Raw genomic sequence first — 14,469 nt, 5'->3', positions numbered from 1 at the left:
AAATAGTTTCGCTTATTAAAAATATACAAAGTGAAAACAAAAGCTCAAACCTTTCAACCACTTCTATGTCAAAGCAGAATCGTTTGTCAATTGAATCCGTCTTTCGTCGGATACACGATTTTAATTTAAACATTTCTGGTGAGCTAGTAACGAGGCCATTCTGAAACAAGGAGAGTGCCCGTTATTAGTGTGCTGACAGGAGGAACCGAGATATCTCAAATCTTGATGCTAAGTTGCTGCAGTTAAAGTGTTTAACTTGGAGTACAGGTCATGTACCAAGGTCGTCATCAGACCTTGTCCTTTTTAAATTCCTAATGATAACTGCCCAATTACAATATGTCAAACCATTCATTAATTAATGGCATATAAATATTTTATTTAAAAGAATTCCGTGACATGCTTGTCTAATACTTTCCAACATACTTACGTATATTAAATTATACACAACGCACACTTCCTTAGGACAGCAACACTGTTGCCCTGAGTCAAACTTCCCTAGATTGCTAAGGGATTAGTGTCGTGCGGTGTGTCTTTGTATTAGGAGCTTTGTATAGTTAGCTCAAAGTTGTAAGAGAACTACCAAAATAATGAAGTTCCAGTACACATGCTATTGTGATCCTGTATATGATATGATTGCTTTGCTGCTATCCTGGTCCTAAAAATGAACCTCTCTGTACAGGATCCAACATAAGCCAAATTCATAGCAATTTTCTTCTGTAACTGAGATGCCAATCTATTTTAATGGGAAAGCTTACCCAATGTCTGGTTAATTCTATCTTTAGTAGCAAATGTTATTAATGGACATTTGCAATAGAACAGATTCATTAATGGAACTCTGGTTTGGTCTATTTATGTTATTAACTCACCACCACATAAGTTGAATTTCTGGTAGTATCTATTGAATAAAAGTAGAAACTAGGTGTGATTGTGGCAATTAATAACTCCCCATGATGGTAGTAATCTAAGGTTCTTTTTCTCTACTATTTTCTCCTCTATTTTATGTCTTTCCATTTGAATTATTAGATTCTGATGAATGCCCAAGCACAATAAGTTTCAGCTGACATATTTGAGTATGTGTCTAAGTTAGATCAACATTTGCCTCTGCCGTGATCTATAGCACAAATGAGCTGTTTCCTAATCTGTTAAAATATGGCTGGACTAAATTATCTTTAGGATTAACTCCCCACTCCACGATTCTTAGATCATAGCCTAATTCATAAGTCCAATTGTTTGCCGTATTCATATCTTATGTCACAAAAAGATTATAGATCACATAGAATGAAGTTCTCTGCAGCATTCCCTCAAATAAAATATACCATGCTCTGTACTAATCACTAATCATGCAAGACATTCAACGACCAATTTATTTTGGGGGGTAAATGAGCATTGACTGGCTTCTTTGGAGAAACTTTGTCAGCCAGCATTTTGGTAAACAGGACCCAGTTCAGGAGAGGAAAGGTGTGCAGGGAAGGACGGACCCCCTCCGCCCCCTCAGAGGCCACCTGTGGGAAAGAAAGACACAGCCTCCCTGGCCTGGTCCGCCACCGACAGTCCCTTCCGGGCTGCTAGCCAACGGCCAGCACAGACCAATGACTGGGCTGCCAGGGCCTAGTGATGACACCTCAGTTATCTAGCATAGGATCTCTGCACTTAACCCAACTGCTTATAAACATCCCATGGCCAAGTTAGAGGAACGACATAAACAGGAAAGAATGCACTCTGACTTTTTAATTTTTAAAAATGGACATGTTATTAGAAAAGCAAGCACATGTGATTTTTTGCTTTAATTCCATACCTTACATAACAAGCTTAGTTTTAAAGAAGCAAACATACACACTAACTCACCATTTTCCCGCTGGATTTCATTTCCGAAACACTCATTGTAAATGTTTTACTTCCCTTATCATACGTACAATAATGTTTAATCCACGTGAAGCCAAGTGGTCCTAATGTGAGAAAACAAAAGCATTTTAGATTTTGTTAATAAAGGACTTGTATCAAAGTCTGCACATTTTCCAAGGCTATCATATACAACTGAGTGTATCTCTACGTTCCGTGCTAGGTTGTGGCATTAACTGTGAGTGAGAAGCTGGTGTGGAGGGGCAGGGGAACAGGACAGTGTCTTGGCATCACACACGGGGCTTTACGTGCAGCTCTGACACCAATTTTGTAAATGCGTGAGTTACTTCAGATCTGAACTTATCTGCTAAGTGGTACACTGGTACACCACAGAAAGAATAGGCTGAGTTGTTAAACGTGGTTTCCTTACTTTTCCTTATATTTTCTACTCTCAAAACTGCCAGACATATCCAGCTAAAAACTCAGCTAAGTCATTTTACTCCTTTGTTCAAAACAGCCTAGTGGCATCCCACCTTACTCAAGACAACCCCATGAAAGCCTTTATCCATAAGGCCCACAGGAGTTAGCTCATCATTCTTTTTTTTTGTTTTTTTGGCCGGGGCTGGGTTTGAACCCGCCACCTCCGGCATATGGGACCGGCGCCCTACTCCTTGAGCTACAGGCGCCACCCAGCTCATCATTCTTTTTCCTCATCTCACGCCCACTGCTTTCCACCGTGTACACTCTGCTCTGGCCACACTGGCTGGCCCCTTATGATCTATGAATACACTGGAGCCATTTCCGCCCCAGGCCATTTGCACTTGCTGTCCCCCCGCCTGCACTGGCTGTTTTCCCTTCAGGTGTCTGCACAACTTGTACCGCCACCTCCTTCAGGCTTTTCCCAAAATGTCATCTTCATAAAACAACCTTCCCTAGGGAGATTTCTGACATCTAAACACCCTCCCTTAATTCTCTTTATCTTTTTCTTGCTTTTAATTTTTCTTAGCAGTTATCACTGTCTAAAATATATTTTACTAATTTATCCTATTTATTATGTGTCTCCACCAAGAAACTCCACGTGTCTATGAGAGCAGAAATGTGGTGTTCAGCTGACAAGAAGATATGTTCTTAATACCTAGAAACAGGACTGGACATACGGCTGTCACTCAATAAAATATTTGACAAAGGAATGAAGAGATGAACTGCCCAACTTGCAGTAAGATTTTATTGACCTTAGAGTTCTTTCCTCTTACCACTAATCAGAGACAAAGAAATTCAAATTACACCTTAAAATGAGAATAATTTCCTTAAAATGAAAATAATGTTTATATTAAGAGAAATGTGTGTGTGCGTCACATTCACTTTTCTTTTCCCCATAAACAGTGTGCAACCCTTTCCCACAGCACCCCATGTTATCGACCAGTAATTTCTTCTCCTTAAGCAACTGAGGCTGCTGCTTTCCCAGGGAGTAGAAGGCGCTGTTGGCTCAGTGTTTTCATGACGAAGGGGAACCCACGTATCCTGCACCCAAATGTAACAGTGGACTGAGTGGATTAAAAATGGAGCTGGCTGCATAGTATTCCATGAACTGGGCTGCAATAAACATTCTGGTACAAATATCTTTGTTATAATGTGATTTTTGGTCTTCTGGGTATATACCTAGTAGAGGAATTATAGGGTTGAATGGCAGATCTATTTATATTATACAGCCTTAAAGAAAGATGGAGACTTTACCTCTTTCATGTTTACATGTATGGAGCTGGAACATTTTCTTCTTAGCAAAGTATCTCAAGAATGGAAGAAAAAGTATCCAATGTACTCAGCCCTACTATGAAATTAATTTATGGCTTTCATATGAAAGCTATAACCCAGTTATAACCTAAGAATATGGGGAAGAGGGAGAGGGAGAGGAGGGAGGGGGTGGATTGGGTGGAGGGAGGGGGATTGGTGGGATTACACCTTCGGTGCATTTTACAAGAGTACATGTGAAACGTAGTAAATGTAGAACACAAATGTCTTAACACAATCACTAAGAAAATGCCAGGAAGGCTATGTTAACCAGTGTGATGAAAATATGTCAAATGGTCTATAAAACCAGTGTATAGTGCCCCATGATCACATTAATGTACACAGCTAGGATTTAATAATAATAAAAAATAAATAAATAAAAATGGAGCTGGTTTTCTACAGAGCTTCTCCATCCAGGGACCCATCCTGCCTAACAGTGGAACTTCAACAACTATCCACGTCTTATTGCTGGCTTTATTTCAGAGCTATATATTTAAAAAGCAAGAAACCGAAACATTAAAAAGTACCTCTTGAGAAAAGTGTTTCACGAGCCATTTAAATTTCTTTTTCTTTAATAATAGTGCCCTTGGTGTTTAACACTTAGATCACTTCAGATTTTAAAATCATGGGGTGTATCCATGTGCTTTGAAATCACAAATGGTTCTTGCAATTAACTTCAACGCCATCGGGGGAACATTTCTCCAATACTTCACAATACTTGTTGATAATTCTGTTACACGTAATATAAAGTACTTCGAAGGCTTAAAGCTGATTAGGATAAAGTGGCTGCATTGAAATCCTGTGTAGCAACTTTACTACTTATGTAGCAACTTATAAAGTGATATTAGCTATTAATTTAAAGTAACACTTTTGCAATGCTCTGATGACATTTTAAATCAAAGACTTTTTTCCCTGCCTCCACCTCAAGTTCAGAATCTCTTACACCTAATCTTCAAGTCTGCAGCACACACACGCTGCTTTCTTTAAAGTTGACTGGCTCTAGGCCAGAGCAGATGTTCTTAGACAAGCAGTTGTTAAGTCCTCGAAAGTATCTAGAAAAATAAAATTTATTACATCTCTAAAGCTGCACAATAAAAAAGTTTCATTATCTTACCAAGTAATCATCTAAGGTTGCTGAGATGAATATTTGGGAGAGGAATTAAGATTCACTGAACACCTACTAAATGCCAACGTATCATCTTAAGACTTTTTTTTTTGGCTGGGTCTGGGTTTGAACCCACCACCTCTGGTATATAGGGCCGGCGCCTTACTCCTTTGAGCCACAGGTGCCGCCCTCGTCTAAGACTCTTTTAAGTCAGACATAAAGAGCACTTCACGTGTAGGAAAGAAGACTGACCCTGCAGGCCATGGAGGGCAACACTTTGTCCAATAGGGCATGTGACTGGAGCTGCACTTTTTGCACTTTTTTAAAGGAATGATATTCTTGAGTTGTTTTAATAATTAAATGAGATAACTGTAAATTGCTCAGAATAGTAAGGACTCACAGGAAAAATGATAGTAGCAAAAATAATGACATGATCATTTTTAATGCCAGCATTGATAACAGAGACACTTTACACACAATGTCTCTAATTCTTGCAACATCTTTAAGACACAGGTATAAACATCCCTCTTTTATCAATGGAAAGAGCATGAGCTCTTTCACACTGTTAACAGAGGACAGACACAGAATTCTAAGACAGCTGTCTGACTCTGGAACCCATGCTCTTCCTGGTTACGCTGAAGTCCACCGGAATGTAATTTAATGCTTGCCGAGAGGTAGATAACATAAAAACCACATAACCAGGTAAAGTGGAACTCTGTGTCCAAACAGCAATGATCTGCCCCTACCCGGCACATCCATCTCCATTTATCACGCAATTTACAGCTCTGATACTCACTAGGAACCACTGACTATTCATTGTATGAGTTTGTCTTATGTCTTTAACTACAGAATAACAATCCTGAAGCCAAATCCTTTATCAGTTTCTGTCCCTCACAGAGCTTATTCATTCAGTTATAGCAAGTATATAATTGATACATCTTAGTAAACTGGTTAGATTTAATGCTTTCAAAGATTCCAAGTGGGAAAGGGCTTTGAATATTTGCCCTTCCTAGAAACAAATGCAGTAAAAAAAGAAGAAGAAGAAAAACACAGTAGAACCTCTGTAAGTTGACCACCCAAGAGACTGCAATGAACCGGCTGGCATACAGAGGTGGTCAACATAAGGAACTGGACTGCTATACGTGGTGCATGTCTGGTCTACGAAATTAGGTAAAGCACGAGGTGGCCGATGGAGGGAGGTGGTCAGCGATGGTGGCTGTACCCTAATTCCAAACTCATATAAAGCCATTCATTTTTAAATTCTAAGGCAAAAGTAAGAGGGGAGTGGGAAAGGCTAGGAGGAAAGGTTTATAAAGGGGCAAGAGACAACTGTACAAGGTCATTAAATACAGAACCTACCAAAAAAAAAGCATACACATTTTAGGAAAGGAAAAAACGGCACTAAATTTGTAATAATATATGCTGATAAAAAAGACGAATACAAGTCAGTTTGAGCACCTCTCGTAATTGCCCAAGTCCCATGTGACTTGAATATTACAGAATACAGTGTTTTCCGTTCTTAGACTGCGTGTACATTTTTTGGCAACCTCTATGTTCATCATGTCCCCTGCGGTGATGGTCCCTGCATGCATTTAGCGGTTTGATAAGTTGTGCATTTTAAATACATGCAATTTATTATATAACAACTATAACCCAATAAAGCTGTGGAAACAGTGCAGGTGGATTCTGAGAAAATCAAGATGGACATTTTCTCGAGGAAAGAAGAAAATATCACAAGAGAGGGTGTGAATAAAAATAGGGAGTGAGAGGCTCCAGTGTCAGGTACTGTGAAGGGGTCATCACCGAGGGGAAAGAACCACGTCAAAAGGCTCTGCTGGGAGCTCGCTAGAAGGACAGAGGACAGCAGGCAGAGAGGGAGCGGTTGTGAGCCCATGGCAAGGGTCTGGCCTAGGCCAAAGCAGTAGAGGCGGATAGAAGGTGCATGATAAAGGGACATCAAGGGGACAGACTAGACAGATGTGGCCCCAGGCATCCAAGATATGCTGCAGCTGAGAATGGCCTTGACGTACGTAGCCTGGGAGAGTGAGTAGTATCCACTGAGAGAGAAAAAAACCTTACTGGGAAGGTCAGGATACCAAGACTTCAGAATCACTCCAGAGCGACCCAGACAGGTATCTTAACAACACAAGACACCGACATCAGGAGACCGCCTAAAACACTGTGCTTCCTTCACCCGTGTAGCCCTCACGTTATTAAAGGGCTTATTCTTCCTGGTGGTTTGAAATAAAAGTCCAGCACTCTGAGAACAGACAAGCCAGGCACAGGCACAGCAGTCAGGTGGGCTGTCTACCAAGCAGCGACTGAACGCGATATATCTGAAGATCATGTACAAATCTACCAAGCAGCGACTGAACGCGATATATCTGAAGATCATGTACAAATCTACCAAGCAGCGACTGAACGCGATATATCTGAAGATCATGTACAAATCTACCAAGCAGCGACTGAACGCGATATATCTGAAGATCATGTACAAATCTACCAAGCAGCGACTGAACGCGATATATCTGAAGATCATGTACAAAAGAATTTTGCTTGGTCACTTAAAGCTTTTCGGTTTAGAATAAAACACTGTGTACCCATAAGGATTTCAGTAGTGTGTAACACCTAGAAAAAATTCCAGAATAAAATATTGTCAGATCACGATGAATAAAAAATCCTTCCTGCAATAAATGGCGGTGGGAAAAATGAGTATGCAGATGTAGAAGAAAAAAGCATTAGAGCCCTATCTCTTCCTATATACCCAAATCAGGTCGAAATGGATGAAAACCTTAAATCTAAGACCTGGAACTATGAAACTATTAGATGAAAACACTGAGGAAACACCCCAGGACACTGGCTGGAGCAAAGCAAGAGCAAAAGGAGATGAAGGGGGTTTCCTCAAGCTCAAAAGCTTCTGCACAGCACAGGAAATAACCAACAAGGGGAAGAGAGAACCGGCAGAGCGGGAGAACGTATTCACAAGCTGCCCACGTGACACATGATTAACAACCAGAATATATAAGGAGATCAAACAACTCGAGAAAAAATATAATATGATTGTTAAAAATGGGCAAAAAATGTTGGCGACATTTCTCAAAAGAAAACATACAAATGGCCAACAGTTGTGAGAAAAAAATGTTCAGCATCACTAATCATCAGGGAACACACCTCACCCCACTTAAAATGGCTTTTATCAAAAAGACAGGCAATAACGAATGCTGGCCAGGACGTGGAGAAAGGGAACGTAAATCAGCAGAGCTACGCAGAGAACAATACAGAGGCTCCCCCAGAACTAAACATAAAACTACCCCACGACCCTGCAATCTGACTGCTGGGTACACATCCAAAAGAAAGGAAATCAGTCCATGGGAAGAAATATTGCATGCCCGTGTTTTTTGCAGCACTGTTCACCACAGCCAAGACTTGGAAGCAGCCTCACTGTCCGCCAGTGGATGAATGTGGATACACACAGTGGAATATTGTTCAGTCATGAAAAAGAACGAAACCTGCCATTTACAAAAACATAGATGGAGCTGCAGGTCACTATGTTAGGTGAAATAAGGCAGGCACAAAAAGACAAGTGCTATTAAAAAAAATTGATCTCTTGGAAACGGAGAATAGAAAGGTGGAGTTGCGACCACAGGGGCAGCTACCACGGGGCAGCTGGGGAGGCCACCATGGGGGAGGCCGCCACAGGCTAGGAAGGGTAGTGGAGACGGGTCGTGGGGGGGATACAGAGGGATGGTTAATGGCAAAAAAAAAAAAAAAAAAAAAAAAATCTAAAGATTTTTAGATCTAGATCTCAGGACTAAGATCTGGTACTTGTAGCACAACAGGGCAATTAAAGTTAATAATTTATTGTATACTTCAAAATAACTAGAACTGGAATGTTCGTAACACAAAAAACTCATAAATGCTTGAGGTAATAGATACCCCAATTACCCTAATTTGTTCATTACACATAATGTAGCTGCATCAAGATAGCATATGTGCCCCATAAATACATATACCTATTATGTATTTATAACAATTACAAATTAAAAGAAGAAAAAGAAAAAACACATAGGAGTGAGGATGGCACCTCCTCTGCCACGGTACACTTACTGTCCTCACTGTCAACAGATTCTCCGTTTGGCCGAATCTTGTATTAAATGACAAAATGTGACCTTCTATCAAATGTCCCCTCATACCAAAGAGGGAACAATCCTCCCAATTCTGAAGGAATTACTTGAAATCAATCTTCAAAAATTTCCTTAGTGTCCTAAGTTAAATCTATAGATGAACCAATGAATTGGTAATTTTTCATGAACTAGTGGGTGAAAGTTATTTATTATGCTCTAATCATACGTTACCTCAGCACGTTATTAGATTCGTCATTTTAAGATGTGAAAACAGCAGACCAGCCAATGTAGATAGTTACAGGACAGAAAAATCTGGAACACAGACCACCTGAACCCAATCCCTCTACCAGCAGTTGTAAATTTTGGTGAGCCTGTCAAATCAAACCCAATTTGCTTACGTACTGCTAACCAAAGAACATCAAATGGACACAAAATGTGCTGGCATCTTAGTGACCATGCACAGTATATCAAAAGCTCTCACAATGGTCTGTGAAGGACCGGAAATAGAAACACTTGTTCTCTCACTACAAACCATACGGGCCTGGTGCTTAAGGGCACAGCCAGTTTGAAGCACAGAGTTAATTTAGTTGAAATAGTTAAATCAGTTCTACTTAATGACAAAAAAAATGCAGAAAAATGCTAAGTGTACAAGTTAGAATGACTTTTCATTAACTTTTGTGAGAAACTTTCTTAGTGTGAGGCAATGACCCCAGTGCTCTACTGGATTTGGTCCTTACTTCCTAATTTCAGCAAGTAAAGCGTGCCAATGTAACACGACACAGTTGCCAATTTTATTCCTAAAAACCGACAAAGAACAGAATTAAATGAAATAATGCAGCTGGGGGGGGTGGGGGGAACTATTATCAGAGTCTCCAGGATGGTTCATCCTGATAAAGGCTTTGGTTTTTAATTTCCCACGAAACTTTAAACTGAGATGAGGTGTAACAATGAAATGCTAAAACTGAATTGATGTTACTGGCCCCGCAGGGAAGGTTGTTAAGTTCCACGTCCAACAATATACCGACTCGGACATCAGGACGGCAGAATGGGGAAAATCGTCCGAACTCTGGTGGTGGAAGTAGGAAAACTCATGAAATGATAAAGGTGTAAGGAATTTCGGTGTTCTGACTTGAAGGAAATACTACGACCCAAGTCATAGCTCCTGGAAATAGAATGTTCCATCAGGAGACATGAAGTTACGTCTCCGTGACTCACGCTTCTCCTGGACGTAGAGGTAGCCTTCCATCGTCCACTGGCTCGGGGGGCGGTAGTCCCGGTCGGCAGACTTCATCCTCTGCATCAACCGCTCCACCTCTTGCCGAGTGCTTTCAAAATTATTCCTTGTCTTAAGTAAACAAAAACAATTTCATTCAATGATTCCTTCCAGGTGTGAGGAACCGCCAGACTAAATTTTCAAAAGTCCCAGAGTAGCTTGATTCTTTCAGCACTGTTCACCGCATCAGGAGCCTGAGATGCTGAGTTCTGGGGTCTGAATTTGAATTGCTTTAGTAAAACGTCTCAGAATGACTTTCTGCCTGTTTCTCTTTGAATGTGTGTATACATGTGTGTTTGTGTGTGACTATTTTCCTGTTTTCACATTCCAACATTATTACTTAGGGGGTAAATTATGTCAATTAAAAATACAGGCTGGGCACAGTGGCCCATGCCTCTAATCCTAGTTCTCTGGGAGGTCAAGGTGGGAGGATCACTGAGACGAGACTGAGTGAGATTGAGACCCCTAATCTACAAAAAAGGAAAAATTCGCCTGTAATCCCAGCACTTTGGGAGGCCCAGGCAGATGGATCATCTGAGCTCACAAGTCTGAGAGCAGCCTAAGCCAGAGCGAGACCCTATCTCTAAAAATAGTCAGGCATTGCGCTGGGCGCCTGTAGTCCCAGCTACATGGGAGGCTGAAGCAAGAGAATTGCTTGAGCTCAAGAGTTTGAGATTGCTGTGAGCTATGATGCCACAGCCCTCTACCACGGGCAACATAGTGAGACTCTGTCTCCAAAGAAAAAAAAATGGAAAAATTAGCTGAACAGGGTGGCGCGTGCCAGCTACATGGGAAGTTGAGGCAGTAGAGTCATTTGAGCCCAAGAATTTGAGGTTGCTATGCCGATGCCACTATCCGCTAGCCCAGGGGACAGAGCAAACTTTTGTCTCAAAAATTTTGTACATATAAGATACATTAAATAGAATTTGGATTCTCTAATACCTAAGGCACAAAGCAAATACATAGGGACTGAATTTCTTTGGAGGAGAATAAAAATGCTTTTTGATATATGTGGCACTGAACAAATTAAGAAAAAAGTTTGCCACCGTTGCACCAAAGCCTTTTTTGAAGAAATATTATGTAGCTTGGTCTACTAAAACAGGTGTTAAGAGGTCAATGTATAAATTAACTCATAAAAATCAATAGGTTTGCAATTTTAACTTCTTCGCCTACAAGAAACACCTTAAACTTATGCTACAGAAATAATCGGGCTTTTTTCTTTTGCATTCAAGACACATTACCTCCACAACACGTTTTTGAAAAGATGATAATCATCACCACCTAACTCTAAAATCTCATGCTTCGTAATAAAAGAACTGAATCTCAAAGTAGGTTAGGGATATTTTCTTGTCACTTTTGCTATTTCTTTGCCTCTTTCAAACACAAGGATCTGAAATTTTTCTAATTCTTTACCCATCTCCTGTTCCCATATCCTAGGAATCTTAAGGTAAGTGTATATAACATGGAAATAAATCAGAAAAATATGTTGAGTTCTATAATTTTCTTTTTTAATATTTACTGAAAAGGCCTCAATGAATTCCCTATGGAAAAACAATGGAATAAAGCAAAGGTAAAATCAATTCTGCTAGCTACGCTAAGCCAATGAAATACATCCTGCATATCAGATATTTACATTACGATTCATAACAGTAGCAAAATTACAGTTATAAAGTAGCAACGAAAATAATTTTATGGTTGGGGGTCACCACAAAATGAGGAACTGTATTAAAGGGTCGCGGCATCAGGGAGGTTGAGAACCACTGCCTAAACAAAATAAAAACTATAATTCAAAACACATCCCACTCGGTAGTTTTATTTCCTAGATATTTCCACAATGGCAAGAATCGATAAATCAGATAATGAGAGAAACCCTATCTCTTTATAGAAAATTAAGTGAAAGTTTTCCAGATTACTTTGGCTATGGAGTGCTAGACAGTCGAGGTTTAACTTACAGAGAAACCTCATTATTTGTCAGGTCTGATAATGCAGAAATGGGCTGAAGTATTTTTCTGATTTATTTCTATGTTATATACATTTACCTTAAGATTCCCATAGGTATAATATGTTGCTTGGCATTTGAAAATCAGAATTTGTCTGACTACAATCAGAGACTAAGAAGACTGATTAAATAATTTTACAAAATAAATCCTGATAATAATAGATAGGCTATATGAAAGTAAAACTCACGTATGCTTTAAAATAGTTATGTCAAATGCTTCAAAACCACATTCAAACCTATTGTATGAAAATAATAAATTACATAATTTATATACAATTTCAGAGAAAGATAGGACATTTGGAGGTTAAAGTACAGTCCCTTCATTTTATAAATATAGAAATTCTGCCCTCTCAAGAAATAAGACCTGTCTAAGGTTCCAACAGTATTTTGTGTTCCAGCTTTATTGAGGTATCACTGACAAATATAACTGCCTATAGTGAGGTTGTACAATGTGATCCTGTGATTTATTATCCATTGTGAAATGATTACCACAGTCACGCTAATCAACATGTCGATCCTGTGTGTATGTGTGGGGAGAGTGGGTATGACCCACACTTTTGAGGCAGGAGCTTGCTTTGGCCACGAGTTTGAGACCAGCCTCGGTGACATGGGGAAACACCATCTCTACAAAAAAATTAGCTGGGCTTGGTGGGGCAGCCTGTAGTCCTAGCTACTCAGGAGGCTGAGGCAGAAAGGCTGCTTGAGCCTGGGAGACGGAGGATGCTGTGAGCTATGATGGTGCCACTGTCCACTCTGGCCTGGGTGACAGAGGAAGCTGCTGTCTCAAAAATGAATAAAGAAAATTAAATAAAATAATGAAAGGCCCACCCTCTTAATAAATGTCATGTATATAATAGAGCTTCGCTAACTATGGCTGCCACGCTGTATGGTACCACTCCAGAACTTGGCGCTATCACCCAGTAAATTAACAAGAACAGTGAATGAAGGCAAAAGTTTCCAAACTTCCACGTGTCCACACCTGGGTAATATTTGTTTTTATAAATTTTGCTCATGTAAGTTTTTTTTTTTTTTTGTAGAGACAGAGTCTCACTGTACCGCCCTCAGGTAGAGTGCCATGACGTCACACGGCTCACAGCAACCTCTAACTCTTGGGCTTACGCGATTCTCCTGCCTCAGCCTCCCGAGCAGCTGGGACTACAGGCGTCCGCCACAACGCCCGGCTATTTTTTGGTTGCAGTTTGGCCGGGGCTGGGTTTGAACCCGCCACCCTCGGTATATGGGGCCGGTGCCCTACTCACTGAGCCGCAGGCGCCGCCCTCATGTAAGTTTTTCTAACATGAGATTAGCAGTGGTGGTGGTGGTGGTGGTGTGTACTTTTAACCAGCAGGTAGAAAAAAATGTAATACATTTATAAAGTGGCTTTTCTAAATTACTGATGTTTCGCTGTATCTAAAGAAGTTTTTAAAAGATTCCAAGGTTTGACGTGGTTGTAACTCAGCTGCCCTGTGATCTCAGATGGGCTAAGCAGCGGTTCTCAAGCCGTGGGCTGCGACCCACAGGAACTGTGTTCAAGGGCCCCGGCGTTAGGAAGGCTGAGAACCACTGGGCTAAGGAGAGGCAGTAGGAAGAGGTGAGCGCTTACGTTCTGCAAGTTGAACTGCAGCTGTTGCTTGTACGGTGCAAATTCCTGGGCCAGTTCATATCCCTCGTGGTAAAACGTAAACAAACCCTGAAGGAATGACAAAAGCTGCCAAGAAAAAGGCATAAAAAAGTAACCATGAAAACTTGCTTTTAAAAAGATGACCATCAAACGTAAAATACTGGAGAATTTATATTTCATTTTACTTTCTCAAGATAATACACTTTCAATCACTTTGTTTGGCAAGGCAGGCAATAGATGTATGGATACAGAAAACAGAACACAAGCATTTTTATTTCCTTTTTGGTAGATGGTGACCTAATTTTTGATCCTGACTGTGGACAGTTTTCATGTTCACTACTCCACTGGTCATGGGCACTGAAGAGGGGGATGAAGACTGGAGTGGCTGAGTCTGGAGGAGCTCCGGATGGAGCAGGGCGCTAGCACACGTGCAGATAGGAGGAGGCTGAGCCGGCAAATCACAGGTAAGTCCCAGCACGTTCCCGGGAAGGAGCAGGAAATTAAGAGAAAGTATCACACCGTGGCAGTGCTGATTTGGGTACGGAACAGACAGCACATCGGCAAAGCGCAGGGAGAACTCCAAACAGGAAGAGCTGAGAAAAAACATGGAACTGGACAGCACAGGCCTTTCTTTGGAAAACCACAATTTCTACGGCCTTAGCCTTCTAATCCTAAATTCGTATGTGCTTCTTTATGTTTATAACCAAAAACTATTGACTG

General features: G+C 40.6%; 1 protein-coding gene across 3 annotated transcripts in view; it reads right to left on the bottom strand.

Annotated features, from left to right (window-relative positions):
- Positions 1-14,469, bottom strand: part of ARHGAP42 (Rho GTPase activating protein 42) — a 345,686-nt gene that overhangs the window by 58,484 nt on the left and 272,733 nt on the right. For all 3 annotated transcript variants that reach the window (XM_053560437.1, XM_053560438.1, XM_053560439.1), the window contains 4 exons: positions 13,732-13,836; positions 10,072-10,201; positions 1,846-1,946; positions 51-160 (listed from right to left, as the gene is read on the bottom strand). In XM_053560437.1, coding sequence (XP_053416412.1) covers positions 51-160; positions 1,846-1,946; positions 10,072-10,201; positions 13,732-13,836 — 446 coding nt within the window. The remainder of the gene's footprint in view (positions 1-50; positions 161-1,845; positions 1,947-10,071; positions 10,202-13,731; positions 13,837-14,469) is intronic.

The sequence above is a fragment of the Nycticebus coucang genome, chromosome 14 (assembly GCF_027406575.1).
Source record: "Nycticebus coucang isolate mNycCou1 chromosome 14, mNycCou1.pri, whole genome shotgun sequence".
NCBI lineage: Eukaryota > Metazoa > Chordata > Mammalia > Primates > Lorisidae > Nycticebus > Nycticebus coucang.
This window is presented reverse-complemented; position numbering and strand designations above follow the sequence as displayed.